The sequence below is a fragment of the Peromyscus californicus genome, unplaced genomic scaffold, assembly GCF_007827085.1.
Source record: "Peromyscus californicus insignis strain IS unplaced genomic scaffold, ASM782708v3 Scaffold_3__1_contigs__length_106647218, whole genome shotgun sequence".
NCBI classification, from domain to species: Eukaryota; Metazoa; Chordata; class Mammalia; order Rodentia; family Cricetidae; genus Peromyscus; species Peromyscus californicus.
In genome coordinates, this window is record NW_026294551.1 from 82,106,295 (window position 1) to 82,128,489 (window position 22,195).

The 22,195-nt window shown below is 40.2% G+C and overlaps 2 protein-coding genes across 3 annotated transcripts in view; one reads left to right on the top strand and one right to left on the bottom strand.

Annotated features, from left to right (window-relative positions):
- Positions 1 to 2,284: 2,284 nt before the first annotated feature.
- Nudcd2 (NudC domain containing 2) lies at positions 2,285 to 9,881 on the bottom strand. Its single transcript, XM_052758509.1, has 4 exons — positions 9,390 to 9,881; positions 7,789 to 7,837; positions 7,220 to 7,371; positions 2,285 to 2,932 (listed from the first exon to the last, which is right to left on the bottom strand). The coding sequence occupies exons 1-4, from the start codon at positions 9,576 to 9,578 to the stop codon at positions 2,849 to 2,851; spliced, it is 474 nt and encodes a 157-aa protein (XP_052614469.1). The 5' UTR covers positions 9,579 to 9,881; the 3' UTR covers positions 2,285 to 2,848.
- Positions 9,882 to 10,109: 228 nt separating this feature from the next.
- The window catches only part of Hmmr (hyaluronan mediated motility receptor), a 29,228-nt gene continuing 17,142 nt past the window's right edge, over positions 10,110 to 22,195 (top strand). For both annotated transcript variants that reach the window (XM_052758507.1, XM_052758508.1), the window contains exons 1-7: positions 10,110 to 10,215; positions 14,445 to 14,543; positions 15,373 to 15,452; positions 17,916 to 17,963; positions 19,222 to 19,410; positions 20,642 to 20,728; positions 20,818 to 20,918. In XM_052758507.1, coding sequence (XP_052614467.1) covers positions 10,170 to 10,215; positions 14,445 to 14,543; positions 15,373 to 15,452; positions 17,916 to 17,963; positions 19,222 to 19,410; positions 20,642 to 20,728; positions 20,818 to 20,918 — 650 coding nt within the window. In that variant the 5' untranslated portion in view covers positions 10,110 to 10,169. The remainder of the gene's footprint in view (positions 10,216 to 14,444; positions 14,544 to 15,372; positions 15,453 to 17,915; positions 17,964 to 19,221; positions 19,411 to 20,641; positions 20,729 to 20,817; positions 20,919 to 22,195) is intronic.

Here is a 22,195-nt window from a genome sequence, read left to right on the forward strand (position 1 = left end):
GACAAAACACCATGACCAAAAGCAACCTGGAAAGGAAAGGCTTATTTGACTTACATAACCTGAATCACAGTTCACTAAGGGGAGCCAGGGTAGGAACTCAAATCCAGCTGGAACCTGGAGGCAGAAGTTGATGCAGAGGCCATGGACAATGTTGCTTACTGGCTTGCTCCCCATGGCTTGCTAAGCCTGCTTTCTTATATACCCAGGACCATGACCCCAGGGATGGCACCACCCACAATGGGCTAGGCCTTCGCCCATTAATAACTAATTTAAAAAAAGCCTTAATGGCTTGACTATAGCCAGATCTTAAAAAGGCTTTTTTTTCAATTAAGGTTCCCTCTTGTAAGATGTCTCTAGCTCAAGTCAAGTTAAAATAGAAGTGGCCAGAACAGTAAGAAAATACCTTAAGCACATAAAAGCCAATAGCACAAACATTTATAGCAGCATTATTCAGCAGAACCAAAACAGGGAAATATCTAAACATACATCTTAAAAACAGACTAACAGTATAAGGCCATATAAGAGGATAGCATTCAGACATAAAACAAGCATGGGTGAATTTTCCAAAGACCACAAATTCTATGGTGCCGTGTACATGAAACGTCTTGGACGACGAGATCTGTGCAGAAGAGCTGGCTGGGGCAAGAAGGCACGACAACTGAAGTATGCAAGACTTTTATTTGGGATGACGAAACTGCTTGAAAATTCACTAAGCCGATGGCTGTGTACTCTGGGCATGTTTAATTATATACTTAGTAAGGGTGAGCCTATAATATGTAAACTGTCTCAGCAAACACCTTTAAAAGGTTGCATATGATTTTGTTTACATTCTTTATTCTAAAAGAAACAAAATTATAGAGAAGAGCTATAAGCAGAGACAGTGGTTTCTAGAGATGAATGCCAATAGTGTGACTACAAAGAAAAAATTTCAGTACTACTCAGGTAACTGCACTATTTTAGGGTAAATGAGGAGGTGTTTTCAAATCTATACATGTGCTAAAATCCACCAAATTATACATTAAAAAATGATAATTTTACCTGTAAGTTTATTCAAAGTATTATTTAAAAGTATTATATCAAAGAGAACAAATTAAAGAAAAGAAAGCCTCTTCCTCCAAGAATTCGTACTTCAAGATAGTAAGGAATGTAAGCAAAATGGAAGGCATACAGTAGGCCAGCTGCTGAAGTTCAGTGCTGGGGCTCGGTCACTGAAGACAACTCTGCTCAGCACAGCCTCACACATGGAGGCGCTCACGTGGAGATGGCCTCTAGCAGGTTGTCAAGTACAGTAAGAGTGATGGAAACCAGACTATCAAAGTAAGTTCTAAATATACCAAGAGAGAACTAAAATAAATCCCATGGGATATTGTGAACCCATGGTTTCCAATATACATGTGAAGGTTTGACGTGTGCATGGTAAACACACTCCAGCACGCACACCTTGTTTTTAAAAACATTTACTCACTAAAGGGAACTGGATTTTTTTTGATTCTTGGACTGGGGCAGGGAGTACCTAAGTCTGGTGAGTAAGAAATTGCTCAAATAATGATGGAAACATGTCAAAGGACACAGAAGCCACCTAGACTGCTTTTCACTAGCCAAATTATACAATTTTTAAGCATCAAAGTAATGAGAATACTTTTTACCCACTGCTTAAAACAGTAAATAAATAAAAGGTCTGGTTAGAACACAAGAGGTGTTTTAAAACTACTCTCTCACAAAACACCTAAAAATAAGTATTACAGTGAAGAAACCTAGCAAATACTCCCTTATTGGCTGACCATCACTCACCATCAGCAATAGGGTGGAATTCTTAATTCATGAGAGGAGACAGTATTGAGGACCATTCCAGACAAACCTCATTCTGAAGAATCAACAGACAAAATTCCTGTCATTTTCAAAAGCACAGCAGCTAAGGCAGGCACAGGTGCATACCCATAATCATAGTAGCTGGAGGACCAAGGCCAAAGGATCACCATGAGTTAGAGGCCAGGCTGCCCAGCAAGATTCTCTTGTGGAAAAATGTCAAAGCAGTAAAAGACAAAGAAAAACTGGGATCTTGTTTCAGACTGCAGTGAGCTCCAGACCCAACTGCCGGGCTTTCGTACTTAAAGGACACTGCTGGGTCAGTTCAACACGAACGGCGGCGTCAGGTCTGACGACTAGGCAGCAGTGCCACGCCCAGGCTGATTTTTTTTAACTTGAATGACTGCACTGTTGAGAAAACATACTTCTGGGAATCAAAACAAACCACCACCACCACCACCAAGGAAAAACCAGAAGATTGAGGTGACAGCATCATGTCGATTTATTAAAAAACAGTACAAGATTTTTAAACTGTTAATACTTGTAAGCTTTCTACACATTAGCCAAAGCTCTTCTGTATACTTTTGTCCTTCCTTAAACTTTCTCCAGCACACTGTACTTCCCTGTATGGACTAGTATATTTAGACAAAGGGGTGCATAATTCTTACTTAGAAGTTTACTGAACATCATTCCTGCATCACACCAAAAAAAGGAAAAAAAAATCCCTGAAGGCACTTTTTCATTTCATATGATTTATAATCCAATGCTTTTGTAGTAAAAATACAATTAAATATGAAATTAGTAAAATGTAGCATATAAAACTTAACGCAGAACCAGAAAAGTTACCATCTAGCCACAGGACAGCTGCTATAGCTCCTATGTAAATCATCTCTCAATGGAATCTTTTAGAACCATACTGAAATACATTGTGCAATATGCTAACTGTAGACATCCGTATTTTTCATCCTTCATATCATCTGCTGCATTAAGTTGTCAGCACCTACTGGGATCCACAAGATGGAACAAAACTAAAGAATAGCAGTCATTTCTCAAGGTTTGAGAAATCTGGTCCACCCTTTGTGTAGTTCCCTGAGATTTCTGCTCCACTGAAGTCAAAACCAGGATTCTGAAAGACAGAAAATAATAATAAGTTGTTGAATTCACAATTGACACAAAAAAAAAGATACCAAACTTCACTGTAAGCACCTAAGGGGAAATGAAAACTAAAAGGCGCCTTTCAACGTTCAGATCTGTAAATATTGACAAGAGTGGTGTAGATGTGACAATACCAGTGGCTGTACAGTGAAACATGTATTTCAATTTGCTATCTGCATAAAAAGATTCCAAAAGCTTTTTTTTCTGGGGGACAGGAGGTATTACAGATTGAACACAGGCCCAGGCCTCCTTCAAGCTAGGCAAGTACTCTACACTGAAGTATACCCATTTTAAATTTAATTTTTTTTCTTCTTCTGAAACATGGTAGAGCTATGTTGCCCAGGCTGACCTTGAACTTGCAGTTCTCTAGCCTCATCCTCCTAAGCAGCTGGAATTAAGGGGAATGTCACCAAACACAGCTAATAGCTGGCAATTTTTTGAAGCTTACTATAAGGCATGGAGAATTCTAAGAGCTATATGTATATTAGCATATTGATGCACGTTATATATTATGAAGTACTACTTCAAGCTTTAGACTTCTCTGGGAACAATTTCATTTGTTTAATGGACATTTACTGAGCCCCTAATACTTGGAAAATACCATTAAACAAATGCGGATTTCAAAAGTAAACAAATTAAAGACCTCTGTTCTAGGAGCTTATACTGTAGCAGGAAAACACAAACAGCAAACCATAAGTAACAAACACAGAGCTCAGCAAGCTTGACTTGTACAGAAGCAGGCAGTGATCACTTTACACTATGCAGACTACATGACTCCTGTCATAAACACTTGATTATAAGAAACTGCTGGGGTTGGGGATTTAGCTCAGTGGTAGAGTGCTTGCCTAGCAAGCGCAAAGCCCTGGGTTCGGTCCTCAGGTCCAGACAAAAAAAAAAAAGAAACTGCTATACAGCACTATTCGTAATAGCCAGAACCTGGAAACCTCCTAGATGCCCGTCAATGGATAAAGAAAATGTGGCACATATACACAATGGAGTACTCAGCAGAGAAAAACAATGACAGCATGAAATTTGCAGGCAAATGGATGGAACTAGAAAATATCATCCTGAGTGAGGTAACCCAAACCCAGAAGGACAAACAAGGTATGTACTTACTCATAACTGGATACTAGATATAAAGCAAAGAACAATCAGACTGCAACCCACAGAACCAGGAAAGCTACATAGCAGGGGGGACCCTAGGATGACTGTGGCTTATAGTAAGTTTTGTTTTTACTCAATCACTGGGCAAGCCTCAGTGAAACATTTCACTATTAGGATAAGAATTTGTACTGTATCAAGCTGGTAATAGAAAAAAAAAATAGTTACTGTAGCCAGGTGGTGGTAGTCTACATTTTTAATCCCAGCAGTGGAGGCAGAGGCAGGCAGATCTCTATGAGTTCAAAGCCAGTGCTGTTCTACAGAGCAAGTTCTAGAACAGCCAGGGATACGCAGAGAAACGCTATCTCAAAACAAAACAAAAAACCAACCAATGAAACAACAAAAAAGTTACTGTGGCTGAAAAGATGGCTCAGCAGTTAAGAGCACTGGCTACTCTTGCAGAGGACCCTGATTCAATTCCCAGCAACCACATGGTGTCTATAATGCCAGTTCCAGGGGATTCATCAGCCTCTTTTGGCCTCCTCAGGCACCAAGAAGACTCATGGTGTACACACACACACACATACACACGCATGTGGGCAAAACACTCACACATATAAACTAAATAAATCTAAATTTTAAATATTTAAATGAATTTTTAAAGTATGCTTCTCCTGTTAACTTAGTGGCAGGGAGAGAAACTGTCCTGAATATGTAAGCGGCTTAGACCAGGGCTGTTGAGGGTGTCAATTAAGGCAAGGGTCCTGGACAGATGAATAGAGTGATACAATTAAAAACATTTGAAAGTATTTGGTGACTTGCAAGTTTGGGGCAAAGGACAAGAAGCAACTTCTAATAGATGAGAGGGATCTACCAGTCAAGTGGGGTATCTAAAAGGGAACAAATAGGTTTGGGAAGCAATATGGCATACAATGATTTAGAAACAAAATGAATTTGATGAATCCCTTTCTGAGGAAAGAAGGACTTAGGAATACTGGTGTGTGCAGCTCTCAACGTGGACTCGGAGGACAAGGATGACAAGGGTAGAGCACCCAAGCGAGAGCTCTCTTTGTAGTGGTCAGCCTTTTACTATGTTGTTTCCCTCTACACACCTTGTATGCCATCATCCTAATAATGAAATCTGAACCCAATATATCACACCTGAAAGGAGATAAAGGCTTAGATAAAAAAAAAAAAAAGAAAGAAAGAAACTGCTATATATAACATACTACTAAGTGAACAAAGGTATGTCTCTGTAAAAACTTTACCTGCAGAGACATACAGCAGACTGAATTTCCCCAGGCTACATTTTGCCAACCCTTGGCTTAGTGTGTTAAAGCTTGTAAGTGCTACAAAAAAGATAAACAGGAAGTACGGCAGCAGAAAGAGAGAGAAGATTATAGACTTAAGTGGGATAGTTAAAATGTGATGAGCTGAAAGCTACAAGAAAATAAACATGCCAGTCAGAATCAGCAGAGCCAGGTATGTTGGTGCACACCTTCAATTCCACTAGTTGGGCAGCAGAACGCTGTTCAAGGCCAGCCTGATAAATATATAAAGTTCTAGCCTAGCCAGACCTACACAGGTAGACATTGTCTCAAGAAAACGAAACAAAATTACAATGAGAGAGAGAGAGAGAGAGAGAGAGAGAGAGAGAGAGAGAGAGAGAGAGAGAGAGAGAGAGAGAGAGAGAAACAAAAAAACAAAGGAGGGGTAAGTGAGAAAGTAACTGACCAATTATCCCATTAAGCGAAGGAAGAACTTGGAGAATTCTGAGAAGAAAAACGCATTGGTCTGACTTTCACTATTCAAAGACTTCTTTAATGACTACTTTAAGATGACTGCTTGGGTAAGAGTCTAGGAGGCTAGTTAGCAATTTACTGAAGTAATCCAGACCAAGTACTATCAGATCCAGCGGTGTGAAGTGGTAAAACTCTGAATGTAAGTAGAAGACAATGCTAATAAGATTTCCTAGGAGTTGTCAGTAACCTGCCTGGTGGGCGGAAGGGCCTGTGTGTATCTACCTATGTGTGTCTGTGTAGGACTAAAGTCAGTATTAGGTGTTTTCTTCAATTGCTTCCTAATTCTAGGTAGTCTAGAGAGTCAGCTTGCCCCAGGGATCCTTTGTCTCTGCCTCACGAGTGTTGGATCAATGGTAGCCACCACACCTGCCTACCTTTTGCATGGATTCTGGAGATCCTCCAGTAGGTCTCTGGTCCTCATGCTTGCATCTCAAGTGCCATATCCACTGAGCCATCTCCAAGCCCCCACCACACACACCTTTAATCTTAAACAACTAATTTGCATTAACTAATATGAAAAGTAGAATAAGTTTGGGAGTGAAATTAGTTTGTTCACTTTGGACATGGAGTCTGACAGATAGCTAAATGGAGATGTTCAAAAAGTAACTGGAAATGCAGGTTGAAAGTTTACAAGGCAAAGTCTAGGTTATAGACATATTCTTGGAAATGAGCATGATATAGATAGAAATTATCCACTAAACTTTTAAAAGTCCAGTGGTTAAGTAATTAGAAGTCCAGTAGTTAAGTAATTCCTCTCCCAAATATCTATCTTGGAACATTTAAGCAGTTTCAGAGATGTATATATAGGTTTGTTTAAAACAGAGAAAAACAAGGATACAGTATCAAAGGAAAGAGAGAGTTTTATACATGCAAATGAGAGAAATAAAGCAGTTAGAGGGGAGGAGTTTTAGCCGTAGGTACAATTGGGAGAAGAGGCCAAAGTTACACTATTAAAGGAAAAAGCACCACGAAAACAAGCAAGGTAGGAATCCCCACCTTTGTTACAAATTAAACAGACAAAAAGGCCAAGAGATGAGAATGAGGCAGAGGTATGAGGTGGGGGAACAGCAACGCAGGGATCTCTCATCTTTTTATACTATGTACACTACAGTGGTCCAGTTATTTAGATTTATTATTCATGAATTATTGATGTGCATTCAGCAATCTTAAGTCTCACAGCAATGAATATATTTGTGAAATTTAAAACCCACACACTAGGCTATTTTCTTGCCATTCACTTTAAACTTCACCCAGAAGGTTTTTTTTAAGTACTTTGTATACTACAATATGAGGGAAAACCTGTGATTTTGGGTCATGTAACTGTACGTACTCACACCAGCATCCATCTGACTTACTTCTTTCTGGAACCGCTCTAATGTAAGTTTTCTCTGCATTTGGTCTTGCACCCAGGGATCAGCTGCATATTCAGATTCTAGAAGAGAAGTCCAACAGTTTGCAGCGTCTCTCTTGGTCTTTGTCAGGACAATGCGGACCATTTTTCTATCCTCTTAAGATAAAAATAAGAAACAAGTTACAGAGTCATTACAGAAAGAGTTAATCCTTGTATTTTCTAAAGACTGTTAGGTAATTCTGATATACAGTTGTTCCCAACACTTTTCTCCATCTTCCACAGCTACAAGGACAAGAAGATTTAAAAAAAGAAGAAACGTTATCACAATCTAAATTTTTTTTAAATGATTTATTTTTTTATTTTATGTGCATTGGTTTTTTGCCTGCATTTATGTCTGTATGAGGGTGTCGAATCACTCTGAGTTGGATAACAGTTGTGAGCTGTCATGTGGGTGCTGGGAATTGAACTGGGGGCCTCTAGAAGTAGAGCCAGTGCTCTTAACCACTGAGCCATCTCTCCAGCCCCCATAATCTAACTTTTTAAAGTTAATGTATCATAATAGATTATTCTTACCCAAAGTCCATGTTCCTTCATCAGCGATTGTAGAATCAAATAATTTTCCCTGGAAAATAAATATAAGGTACTAAAGATACAACATTAAATTTTATACATTCTCATAATGAAGATTTAGCTGATTTCAAGCTAAGCCACATCTTGGACTAGTTCAGCTTAATTATAGGTACTCAACCTTGAACTTCCTCCCACTGAATGAAAGGGACTCCAGTTTAAAAATTTGACATATTTAGCATGCAAAAGAACACAGGACCTTCTAAACAAAACGGATGAAGACATACTACTCGTTGCTGATAGAATAAATGTGAAATTAATGTATAAAATGTTTTACCAATCAAAATGAACTCCTGCTGAAACTAGAAGAAATGTTCTATTTTTGTTTTCCTTGAGGCAGGGTCTCTATGTCAGTGGTTCTCAACCTATGGGTTGTGACCCCCATAGGATATCTACATTATGATTCACAACAGTAGCAAAAAAAAAACAAAAAACCCACAAAAACACCCTATTATTTATGAAGTAGCAACAAAAACAATTTTATATTGGGAGTTACCCCAACATGAGGAACTGTATTAAAGGGTTGCAGCATTTGGGAAGTTTAAGAACCACTGTTCTATGTAGTCCTGGAGGTCGCTATGTAGACCTGACTGGTCTCAAACTCGAAGAAATCCACCTGCCTCTGATCTCAAATGCTGAGATTAAAGGTATGTGCCCCAATGCCTGCCTGGAAAATGCTATCTTTTAAAGTGAATGCTATTAAAAGCCAGTTCAATCTCTTTTGAGAAGCTAGCACTAGAAAAAGCCAATTTCTTAAGGAGATTTAATCACATATTGCAGATTTGATGTCGAATTAGCTGTGACTAATTTTTCATCTTCTTCTGTCAAGGTTACAAAACATAGTACCACATCTCCCTTCACCACTACACTGTATGGCCAGCCAACAGGCAAGCCATCTAATCAAGGGGCAAAATATAATCTCACATTGCTATGTGAAAATTCTTCCCCGCCCCCACCCCCACCCCAGGCAGAGTTTCTCTGTGAAACAGCCCTTGGCTATCCTGGAACTTGCTCTGTAGACCAGCCTGACCTCCAACTCACAAAAATCTGCCTGCCTCGGGCCTCCTCGGAGTGTTGGGATTAAAGGCGTAGCCAGATTCAAAAATATATTGATGAACCAAATAAAAGAGGCACTATTTTCTTCACACACCTCTTCATTATTCTTTGCCTACACATCACAAAGAGTTTAGGAACCTTTTGTCTACAGTCTCCGGGGCTGAGATCAGTACCTAGAAGATGCACATTTGTTCTTTTTATCTAGTCAGCCTTTCTGTCAGCAGAGGAACCCCAGAGGAATTAGAAGTAGCACAAATCTATTTTAGACACAAAGACGGACACCAAATCTTTACATTACACCTACGCAAGGTCTGCCCTGGGAGTGGGTGCTGCAATGAGACCCCCCTTGCCACATCAGTTTACTGCTTTCTTTCTGCCAGCCAGGAACTGACCTTTCCACCCAGCAGTCATCCCTCTGAAACCGTGAATTTTAGGACTCGGGGTGCGGGGAGGCCAGAAGAAGGAACTCGGGACAAGCCCTGGCTTGCTACCTTGAGGATCTCACGGCCACCCACGGCCAGAGCCACATGCCGGCTCTGCAGGCGGCACTGGATGTCCTGCGCGCGAGTGCCCGGGGGCACCTGGACTTCAATGAACACCTCCTCCAGGGTCTGGTACCACTGGCCCCACGGCGTGACGCACGGAACCACCCCACTACGCTCCTCAAACGGGGCAGACATCCTCCGGACGCCACGCAGGGGCAGGGACAACGCTCCGAGAGAGCACTGCACACGCGGGATGCGGCTCAGGAGCTTGCCCTCCGCGCCTTGGGGTCACTGCACATGCGCAAGAGTCCAAGCCGGCGTGTCCGAGCGTGCAAATTTTCCCCTTTCAGGGCCCATTTAGGACCCTCGCGAGACCTGGTGTGGAAGAACCGAAGCCCAGAGAGGTTGGCATCCCAAGAACGATGACAATGGAACAGAGACCGGCGTTCGCGAACTATTAACCTGTAAGACGCCAGAATACGGAGTCGCCTACCGGCACCGGTGAAGTGCGCTTGCGCGAACCGTGAGTCAACTTGAGCAACACCAAACGTGATTGGATAGAGCAGGGGCGGCGGCGAACAGAACCAGTCTCTCATTGGCTATCAGCTTAAACTTACAGCCTTCCCCATTGGACGCGGTACAAATCTAGTGCGCATGCTCCTCAGTCTATTTAGGATTGGTCAGTTCGGTTTAGGCTTTCTGGTTGGCTGACGCGGGGAGGATTTGAATTCAGCGAGCAGACAGTTGCCGAGGCGTTCGGTGGCCGTCGTGGATCCAGCTGTCAGCATGTCTTTTCCTAAGGCGCCCCTGAAAAGATTCAATGACCCCTCGGGTGCGTACGGGTGGTGCGGGAGCAGGGTGGGAAGGGGACGCGCCCTCGACCCCTCCTCCCTCAGTGGACCCCGAGCCAGATTAGGGCTGGGATGGTATTTGTCTTTCTCAAAATACATCATGCAGTAAACACTCAGCAAGTGCTGTCTAGGATGATAGGGATGTGTCTCCGAGGGAAATAGGGTCCTCCCCCGACACGGCGAGCCTTCAAGCCGGAAATTATACCAGTAAGCCATTAACGCCGTGGTGAAACTAAAATTGGTTCAAGGGGTTTAGAATTGGCAGGCATTACGTTCTTCTTCTTCTTTTTTTTTTTTAAGTTACTTTCGTTTGAATTTTCTTTCTTTCTTTCTTTTTTTTAAACGTTACATTCAGGCATAGAAGCATGGAGCTTGAGAAATCAGTTAAGTAATAACAGCTGCTCCAAACAAATTTTTTTTCCACTCTCGAAACAATCCTGAAGTAATAGTCAGTGTTCTAGTGATTAGACACTGGAACTTGGTGTGTCGATGGCACAGTAAATTAATTGAGTGTAGATGGTGGTAGTGTCCAAAAAGTTAGGGTAAAGGAATTTTTAATGTTTCCACCATTAAGAAATAGATGCTTCCAGGTCTAGTGGCCTGAGCTACATAGAAAGATTGCCAGTGACTCACCCCTCCCAACACATAAAGTTTTAAGTAAAAGAAGAGAAAAATGAGACTGAAATCTGCTCAGTGTTATAAAACTGAACTGACAAAACTGGGATGTGAACCCAGGCTTTCATTAATATAGCCTGTGCTCTTAACCACAATAACTAGAGAGCCTTAGGTATGATTTGACAGGTGCTAGCTGTACAACTGAACTGTCCTAAGGTCTGGAACTTATTCCCTTAAGCAGCCAGATGAACAAAGTACCAAAGCTGTACTCTTTACAAATGAGAAATTTGAGGGAGTTTCTGACTATACTGAAAAGCCAGCAAGTCAGTGATAGAGCCCACCATCAAAGGCCATTCTATATCCACTGTAACATACTATTTAATAGTCAGTACTACGTCTGTGATTTCTGTCAACCCCACTCTATTTACAAGGTCAAGTGAGTGGTCAGATTAATCCAGCTCCTGGGCCACACCATTTCCAAGATACTCAAACAATTTAGGTCCTGCAGATCAGGGCAGATTTTTTTTCCCCCTTCAAGACAGGGTTTCTCTGTGTAGTTTTTGTGCCTGTCCTGGATCTCGCTCTGTAGACCAAGCTGTCTTCGAACTCAGAGATCCACCTGGCTCTGCCTCCCGAGTGCTGGGATTAAAGGCATATGCTACTGCCGCCCAGTGATTTTTTGTTTGTTTGTTTGTTTTTGTTTTGAGATAGGGTTTCATGTAGCCCAGGCTAGCCTTGAACTCGTGCTGCCATCTCCCATCTGTTCTGAAACTTAGAAACCCACACCACCACATATGGCTCAGCTGCTGTTTGGTTTTAAGGAGTGGTAGTTCAGGCTTTACAGTTTCAAGAATAACATTTACCTGACATTTAATAGTCGTGAGTCAGTGGCAGTTTCTTTTAACCCAGTTATCTTCAAAACCAGAAGTTTTTTTTTGTTTCATTTTGTTTTTTCCACCTCAAGAAAAATCATCCTGGGGCTGGAGAGATGGCTCAGAGGTTAAGAGCACTGTTTGTTCTTCCAGAGGTCCTGAGTTCAATTCCCAGCAACCACATGGTGGCTCACAACCATCTGTAATGAGATCTGGCACCCTCTTCTGGCCTGCAGGGATATGTGCAGACAGAACACTGTATATATAATAAATAAATAAATCTTTAAAAAAAAAAAAAAAAAAAAAAGAAAAATCATCCTGGGGAAAAGGAGGGAATCTAATGTTTTTATTCAGTGTGTTCTCTGTATGTGCACAAAGTATCTGGCACAGTGTTTTCTGTAGCTTGTCAGACAGAGCTGGATATGAATCATCCATCACCTGGCTGATTACGAAAGCCGAGTCCATTCCCACACCCCAAACCAGTATGTTTTACATACCGCTCAACACAACCATGAGCTAAATACTAGAGCAGTAGACATGCTGGCTCTCCTCCCTGATTGCAAGCAGTTTTGTCTGATGTGGAGATGGAGCAAATAAGTCCTCAGGAAAGTGTGGAAGTTCTTTGGAGGAAAGATAGAAGAGGCTGTGAGGATTTGCTAGCCTAATTTGGGGACTCTGCCAAAGCTAGAAGCAATATCCAGATTGACATCTGGAAGGTAAAGGAGGATCGGCTGGACAAAATTGACAGTGGACAGTGAATTCTAAATGGCCAACTAGAAAATACAGAAGTTTGGAAGCTTGAAGGCATTAGTGTAATAAAAACCCCATACAGAAACCCATTACTTCATTAGCTGATTTGATTGTTTTAAGTTAGAAGAGACCAACATGGGTAAGAAATACATGAAAAAATAATAATAATCAAACCAGCAATTGGAGCCACTTTGTGATTAATAAATAACAGGGTTTACAAATGAATTGTACCTATAACAGCAGAGGATGATAACTTCATGGAAATCCTCTGTTGTCTCTGTGACTTTTCTAGTAATGGTCTCATTGTCCTAATCTTTTCAGAATACATATTTAGAATTTTAAATAGAATAGTAACAGATGAAAACTTCTAAAATAATCGAGAACACAAGAGGAATCAGTGGTCTGCATCATAAGAAAAGTTGATAGAATAACAGGTACTTAGTATGAAGAAGAAAAAAATCCATGATAATGAAATAGTTATCTCTAAATACTTTGAAGTCCATAATGAATAAAAAGTGAGCCGGGCGGTGGTGGCGCACGCCTTTAATCCCAGCACTCGGGAGGCAGAGCCAGGCGGATCTCTGTGAGTTCGAGGCCAGCCTGGTCTCCAAAGCGAGTTCCAGGAAAGGCGCAAAGCTACACAGAGAAACCCTGTCTCGAAAAACCAAAAAAAAAAAAAAAAAAAAAGTGATTATTTGGTGAGATTCTAGAAAGTGAGTGAAAAACAAGTATATTATTTACAAGCAGGTACATTTCTAAGAGTAAATATCTACTGCTATAATAAGCTTGCTTGGAGCTTTATAGATTTTTATGTCTTAAGAGATTCAAACACGTGGGACCAAAATAAATGTAGACACCAGAGAGATGAAATGGACATGCTTCAAAGTCCCTTCCAACACAGTTGTCTACATTAGCTGCAGCTGTGTTGTAACTTGGCGGATTTTCAGTGCTCAAGGCTAGATCTGCATGCATAAGGAAGCCATGAACTCTGTTTCTTTAAAGCCCATAGTTTCTTGTATTTATAAAATGATAAAATTATGAAGTCCAAAATTGTATTTCCTCTGATTCTTTCCTTGTGGCTGACATGAAATGGGAGAAACTGTCTCATGCAGCTTGACTTTACTGCACTGACAGGCTCTTATTGACATTACGGTTTTCCACTCTGAATACAGAAAACAGGGCTATTCTCCTTTGCTCTCTGCTTCTACGACATGCCTCTGGAAAAGCTCGAGTCATACTGCTTTTGATTTGGCAAGCAGCCAGTGGAGGGGGCGGGGTTAAAAAAAAAAACTCTTCAAGCATGTTGAGTCCTAGTAGCCTAGGCTACCACCTGGCCCATACTTTCAGAGAGGACAAAGAGCGAGGTAAAGGAAGGTACACTGAAGCGAGCCATCATGCCACATGCGATCTAAGCACCCTGGAAGCTAAAGTAAGAGACTGATGGATTCAAGATGAGCCTAGAGTATTGTGAGTTCTGGGTGAGCCTGACTTACATAGTGGACCACTGGAGAGATCAAGACCAGGGAAGAAAGACTATTAAGCAAAAGCATCATAGTACATTAGTATATCTTGGGAAATACAAGTTTTTTTAAACCATTTATATTAATTCATTGACAGACTGAAAACAACTCAGCCAGACAGTATTTGCATGTGTGGGGAACAGAGTGGAAGGGTTTATTTGGTTTCCAGGTTGCAGTCTATCCTTGGCAAACCAAGGCAGGAAGTGAAGCACAGGGGGAGGACTTCTGCTTACTGGCTTGCTTTCATGGCATGCTTTGTTAACCCAGGACCACTTACCTAGGGGTAGAATATCACTGGAACTTCTGATGAAGTCAGTTCCTTGATTGAGATCGCCTCTTCCTGTGTTTATAACTTAAGATCATAGATACTTATTATAGGTATTGCTAACATGCGAATAGTAGTAATCAAACAATAAGTTTAAATGATACATTGCTGTTTTTTGTTTTCTATAGGTTGTGCTCCATCTCCAGGTGCTTATGATGTTAAAACTTCTGAAGTATCTAAAGGACCAGTGTCTTTTCAGAAATCACAAAGATTTAAAAACCAAAGAGGTAATGGGTCCTTAAACAAACAATGGTTATACAGCCTTATAACCTAATGTAAGCAATACTATTGAAATTTTTTTTTTTTTTTGGTTTTTCGAGACAGGGTTTCTCTGTGTAGCTTTGCGCCACTCTTGGAACTCACTCTGTAGCCCAGGCTGGCCTCGAACTCACAGAGATCCGCCTGGCTCTGCCTCCCGAGTGCTGGGATTAAAGGCGTGCGCCACCACCGCCCGGCTGAAATTTTAAAATGCTTCTGCACTTCTAGAGTTTTTATGACCAGAAGTGTATTTAGATATCATTATTTGGTATATTTATTAAAGAATCAAGTACAGAATGATTTTTTTCATAGTTACACTGTATGTAACAAGAGAAATTATGCAAGACCTTTGCAGATAGGTAGTTTCCCTTTTGATAATTGCTTTTCTTTTCTGTCGGAATATTGGGACTGCCAATAAGGAGTTGGAGAGCTAGCTAAGTGATTAAAAAGCACATACTGCTCTTGCTGAGGACCTCAGTTGGGTTACAAGCACTCAAGTACACATACCCCCACACAGATATGAACAAGTTTATTTTTAAAAAAAATAATAAAACTTTTTTATAAGTTTTATATTTTCATCTAAAAATAAAAAAGGTTTATTTAAAAAAAAAAAAAGACTATCAAGAAGGTTTTAGGTCTATAACAAATAATTGTGCAAGTAATTATTTGAAATGTACAACCCAAAGGAAAGCTTATCTTGCTTCAATTACTGTCTGCAGTAAGAAATTTGGAAATTTTATTGTATGTGGTTAAAACATGCAAACATCAACCATGGTCATATTAATTTATTTTTTCCAGAATCTCAACAAAATCTTAATGTTGACAAAGATACTACCTTGCTTGCTTCATCTAAAAAGGCAAAGACTTCGGTGTCAAAGGTGAGAAACATTTATAAGACTATTGGTATATTCATTATATCATTGACTACATGCCTACAAGATACTGTATTTGATTAAAATGGCTAAGTGTATAAATCAAATTTATTTGTAAGTTGATGCTAGAGAGTTAGCTCAATAAGAACACTTAGTGCTCTTCAGAGGACCTGAGTTCAGGTCCCCACCCCTGGAATTGGAGTTCCAGGGGATCTGATAACTTCACAGGCCTCCAAGGGCGCTCATAGTCACAAGGCATGCACACACACAGACATATACATAAATGAGAGTGAATCTTTTTTTTTTTTCTTTAATCTATTAGTAATGTAAGTATCATTAGAACTCTAGCAGGTTTCACATTCTGCCTAATTTATTAGTAAGTCTTTGAATGGGCTCTTTGTTTATAATTACAAAGCCATTTCTTTATAGAGATAAATCTGATAATTAATTACCTTGTAAGCCTTTACAAGTGTGTCATGCTTTGATTTGTTAGTATCATCTGAGTTGCTTTATTCTATTTACTTGTTTGTTTGTTTGCTTGTCTGCTTTTTTTGTGGAGAAGGATATGTATTGCTGAAGAAAAGAGAAAAATAAAAATCTCAATGACCGAAAGAGGTTGTTAACTCAAATTGCTGAACAGTAGATTAAATTCTTCCTAATAGAGCTGGCTGTATAACATGTGCCTTTGATGCTGGCACTTGAGTAGCGGAGTCAGGAGAATTAGGACTTTAAGACTTCAGGCCCAACCTTGGCTACACAGAGAGCTCAAAGCTAGCCTGGGTTACATGAGACCCTGTCTCGGAAAGTTTAAAAACAAAAACAAAAAACCTAAATAAACTCTTAAGAACTTTATAATATTGTTTAAGCAAGACCCTACTGTTTTTCATTAGTTCCTAAGAATGTCACTTTGTTTAGGAGTTGTGAAGATTAACAGATATTATCATGTGACTGATACATTTGATTTATTTGGTAGCTACTAAGGTCTCTTATTCTGTAATGTAGAGCTGTGCTGTCCATTGTGGAAGTAAACAACATATATGGCTACTGAGTACTTGAAATGCAACTAGTGCTAATGAAAAACTAAGTTTTGTTTTAAAAAGTGGGGGGGGGTCAAACCCCCCCCCCCCCCCCCCCCCCCCCCCCCCCCCCCCCGCCAGCTGACTGGTTTTTATGCAGCTTGATACAATCTAGAGTCATCTGAGAGGAGACAACCTCCATAAGACTGGCCTTTAGGAAGCCTGTAGGGCATTCTCTTAGTGATTGATGTAAGAGGGCTCAGCCCATTTGTAGATGGTACCATCATCCCTGAGTTGGTTGGCCTGGTGTTATATGAAAGCAGTCTAAGTAAGCCATGAGGAGCAAGCCAGTAAGCAGCACTCCTCCATGGCCTCTGCATCAGTTCCTGCTTCCAGAGTTCCTACCCTGATTTCCTTCAGTGATGGACTGTGATGTGGAAGTGTAAGCAAAATAGACCCTTTCCTTGCTTTTGGTCATGGTGTCTTATCACAGCAATACTAACCATAAGGCAGTGTGTGTGAGCACATGTATATGTATGTGTGTGTGTGTGTGTGTGTGTGTGTGTGTGTGTGTGTACATGTCAGTAAGGATATTTATATTTCCTTCCATTGTGTCAGAATGGCTGCTATATACAACATTATGTGAATGTTATGTCTTACGTAAATTAAATGCCAATTAAATGCCATGAAGAAAACCAGAATCACAAGTTTTAGTTACAGACCTCTAATTTTATTGTAAAGGAAAGGAAAAGCTATTTTTCTAATGGGTTGAAATTTAGAAAAGTGAAATCTTTTCAGGTTTTAAGAATGTTTTTGGCCAGGCAGTGGTATCACGTGCATTTAATCTCAGCACACAGGAGCCAGAGGCAGGTAGATCTCTGTGAGTTTGAGACCAGCCTGGTCTGGGAGCGTGTTCCCATGGAGAAACCCTGTCTTGGAAAAATGGGGGATAGGGGTGAGGTGGGTGGCATTTTATTTATCAGAGAAATTGCCAATAAAATATTTAATAGCCCTCTACAGTGTTTAAGAGACACATGAAGATAGGTGTATTAGTATGTGATTTCAATCCCAGCACTTGAAAGTTGGATTGGGAATTCAAGGCCAATGTGTACTACATAGTGAGTTGTTGACTCAAAAGACTAAAAATTAGAGGCTAGAGAAATGGTTCAGTGGCTGCACTTTGAGAGTACCCAGGTTCAATTCCCAGCACCCATTTGGCAATTCACAACAGTTTATAACTCCAGTTATAAAGGATTCCCAAGGATTCAGTGCCCCTTTCTGGCCTCTGCAGGCACCAGGCACACACAGTTCACAAACATTTATGCAGGCAAAACACCCATACACATAAATTCTTTTTACTTTGGAAAAGACCAAAAATAAATAATTGAGTATCAGATTGGGCTGTGATGTTTGTGGCATGTAAGTTCATAATTGTTTTTTGACTTTTATACAGAAGGACTCTCAGAAGAATGATAAAGATTTGAAGAGATTAGAAAAAGAGGTAAACCATATTCTTTCAACTTACGGGGGAATAAATACTATAATGGAAAGAGAATTACACAGATTTGCAGGCCGAGATCCTATAACATTTTGAGTAGTTCTGCAGTGAGGTAAATATGTCATTCCTATCAGAACCTCTAGGGAATAGTTCCTTGGCTTAGTCACTGTTCTCATTTAATTTAGTATTAACTGCTTTATTGAGGATCCATGACAATGAGGAGGAGGTTGTGAGTGACACACATGTAATGATTGAGTTAGTGACATTGCTGATGGGTGAGTGGCACTGCCAAGATTAGGACTGATTATTTGCATCAGATTTTAGATTGGCAAGTTTTTACCCAGACTTTTTTTCTCCCCCCCATGGGTGTGTGGTGTACATACTTTATGTATGCATGTTCACCTGTGCATAGATGTGGAAAACAGTGTCTTCTTAAATTGCTCTCCACCTTCAGTATTGAGGCAGAGTTTCACAGAACCTGAACTCTCCATTTCAGCTAGTCTGCCCAGCTAGCTCGCTCTAGAGATCTGTTTCTACCCTAAGTACTGGGATTACAAATGGGCCACAACACCTTCCTGGTATCTACATGGATCCTGGGGCTCCAAACTCCAATCCTCATGTTTGAGCAGCAAACCCTTTACCTACTGAGTCATCTCCCTGGTCCTCCCTAGACATTTTCAATGTGTTGTTTCTTTGTTTACTATTGACAAATACTAGCTTCTTTGTTTTGCTCTTGTTTAGTTAACTAGTAGAGACGACAAAACTGATGGCTCACTGCAGCCTGTTAAATTCTACTGAGGACTCTGTTTTCTTCAAATAAGAAACATAGAGCCCTTCAAACTGTAATTTAAATTTGTGAAATTAGGACCAGAGAAAGCAAGAGTTCTTACAACCTTTAAGGGAATAAATAGCTAGCTATCTTACACTTGTAAGTTTATGGCAAGTAAGAACCATTGTGTTTTGTTGTGTATGTGTGTGTTTGAGACAGGGTCTCAGTATGTAGCTCTAACTTGCCTGGAACTCTATGTAGACCAGCCTGGCTGAAAAATCACAAATCTGTCTGCTTCTGCTTCTCAAAACTAATCGTTCTGTATTTATAATGCATATCTTTAACATGTGTCATAAGGTAAATGTGATTATTCAAATAGCAAGTAAAATAAGAATGTCTGAACACCATATCAAATTATAAGTTTCTTAGAACATTTGAGACTTCTGGTACCAATCGGATCAATCCTGCATTTATCCTCTCATTTTCTTCCAGATTCGTGTGCTTTTGCAGGAGCGAGGTGCTCAGGACAAACGAATCCAGGATATGGAATCTGAGTTGGAGAAGACAGAAGCAAAGCTGAGCGTAGCAGTCAGAGAGAAAACATCTCTTTCTGCAAGTAATGCTTCACTGGAAAAAAGGCTTATTGAACTAACCAGAGCCAACGAGCTGCTAAAATCTAAGGTAGTTGAACCTCCTGAGAGCATTACAGTGGAATGGTCCTTACCTTTAAATTCAAGTTGTTTGGCAGTTTAAGCTTATGAAACTTAGAAGTGGGGTTGAGGCTCTTTATACTCTTACACCATAGGGTAGGAGTTCTTGCTTTCACTGGTCCTAATCACACAAACTAGAGTGATGGTGGAATGCTAAGTACTGGTCTATTTCAAGAAGGCAAGTAAGGGTCTGAAAAGAATGTAGTAGACATTGGCAAGCCGTTAGTCTCTCTGTGACTATTAACTACTTTAATATTAGCCTACTTCTGTAGGATTATTTTTACCTATTTTTTTAATTAAAGAGCTTAGAAATAATTAATGGAGTGAATATACTCATTACATAAATTGTGTTTGTAAGTAAATAATGTACTAGTAGATTCTAACGAATATAATATGATTCCATTAACTAATGGCAGAAATGGAGGGAAGAGGCAAGTCACTGTTCAGTTGAATTCATCATTTATTCAGGGCCTGTGATAGGCTCTACTCGTTATGTAGGGAGTAAAAGGTGTATTAGAGCCCAAGGGAGATTCTGACCTAGAAGGCCTGGACTAGGCCTCACATCCTGTATATTTCGGGTGTCCCAGGCAGCTGAGACTACTTTAGCAAACATAGTTCCACAAGTCTTTTCTGGGGTTTGTCTTAAACCCTACAGTGGCCTTTCTAGCATGTACTAGTAAATGACCACTTAGACCAGCGGTTCTCAACCTGTGTGTTGCAACTCCTTTGGCAAACCTCTGTCTCTAAAAATATTTACATTATGATTCATAACAGTAGCAAAAGTACAGTTATGAAGGAACAACAAAAATAATTTTATGGTTGGGGGTCAGCACAGCACAAGGAACTTCATTAAAGGGTCGTAGCATTAGGAAGGTTAAGAACCACTGAGAAATCAAGGGGGAAAGGGGAAAAGAGTACTGGCACACAGTCAGTTCCTGTTGTCGTCAAAGCTGTTTTCTCTGCCAAAGTACATTGCGCACAGTTAATAGCTCCGGTGACAGGCCCAGTGATCAGTATCTCAGTAAGTCTTTGTCTTTTGTTTTGTTGAGACAGGGTCTTAGGAAGCCCAGGCTGACCATGACCTCTCGATCACCTTGCCTCTGCCTCAAGTGCTGAGATAACGGGCATCTGATGCCATACCAGACTTTAAGTAAGTGTACATACGACTTGGCAGAAAATATTTCTGAATTTTTATGTTATAGTTTTCTGAAGATGGTAACCATAAGAATATGAGAACTCTAAGCCTGGAGTTGATGAAACTTAGAAATAAAAGAGAAACGAAGATGAGGGTGAGTGCTGCCTTTGGTGTGTATACGGCTCTTGACTCTGGGGACCTAAGAATTTCTCATTTCCTAAAATAGTTATCTCTGTTGTGCAGAGTATGATGGCTAAACATGAAGGCATGGAGCTGAAGCTGCAGGCCACACAGAAGGACCTTGAAGAATCTCAGGGGAAAATAGTCCAACTGGAGGGAAAACTGTAAGTGGTAAAAGGAAAAGGTTAAGTGTGACGATTTTTTAATTTTTTTCCTTCACTTTAACTGCTCTATTAAACTATACATAACTATACATTAACAGAATTCTCTAATGTTTTAATGTACATATACATTGTCTAGTGAAGAAATCAAATTATATATAAGAATCTTCTCACTTCCTTATAGTGAAAAATATGACACACTTCCTCTTGATCAACCATTCCCATGCTGGCCTTCCCCTGTTTTTCCAAGATTCAGTACCGTGTTCTATCCTCAGCGTCTATGATAACCAATTTTTAATTCTACTCTTTTGGGAAATGTGGTATTTGTCTCTGTGCCTCGCTTTTTTCACCTGACGTAATGAACTCTAATTCCGTCCATGATGTAACAAATGTAAGGATTTTGCTTGCTTTATATGCTTAAGTACTATTCCGCCGTATGTCTTTGCTACATTTTCCTTACCCACTCATCTCTTGACTAGGTGTCAGTGGCTTCTGTGTCGTGGCTGTGTGTGTAGTGCTGAGGCTAGCATGGGAGTGTAGCTATTACTTCCATATAGTGTGACTTTGTTTCCTTTGGCTGTATACCCACCAATCGGGTGTTTTAGACAGGCAGAGTAACACGGCTTCACAGAGGTAAACAAATGTAACATAAAAGAATGCAGCACATCTTTGCATCATTAAACAAATGTTCCACAGCATAAATGAACATAACAGATCTTAAAATAGTATTCTACAATACTATTCAGAGTAAAAGACTTGTTCATCACAGTTCATGTATACTGTCATGTGTAGTATAATTTTTTTCATTTTCATTGCTTAGTTTAATTTCACTAAATGACTATTTCTCAATTTATTACTGTTCTTGATCATTATTTGAGCTGTTTTTAGTTTTTTTGACTACTGAATAAGACAGCTGTGCACATCTGTATGTCTTCATGAATATGTTTTTATTTCTCTTTAGTAAGCATATAGGAGTGGGAATCTCAGACCAGAATAATGTGTATTAAACATCTTTTCTAGCTCAGAGTTAAGGGCTGGGAGATGACTCGGTGAACAAAGTGCCTGCTGCACAAACCAGAGGACCTGAGTGCCCACATAGAATCCCTAGGACCTGCATAAAATGTTGGGCCTGGGGGCTTGTGTATCATTTCAACAATGGTGAATAGAGACAGGCAGATGCTGACTGCCTGCTCATCAGCCGGCTAGCCAAACCAATGAGCTCCACATTGAGAGACCCTGCCTCTGAAAAATGAGGTCAAGCATAACAGGAGGCCACCTGA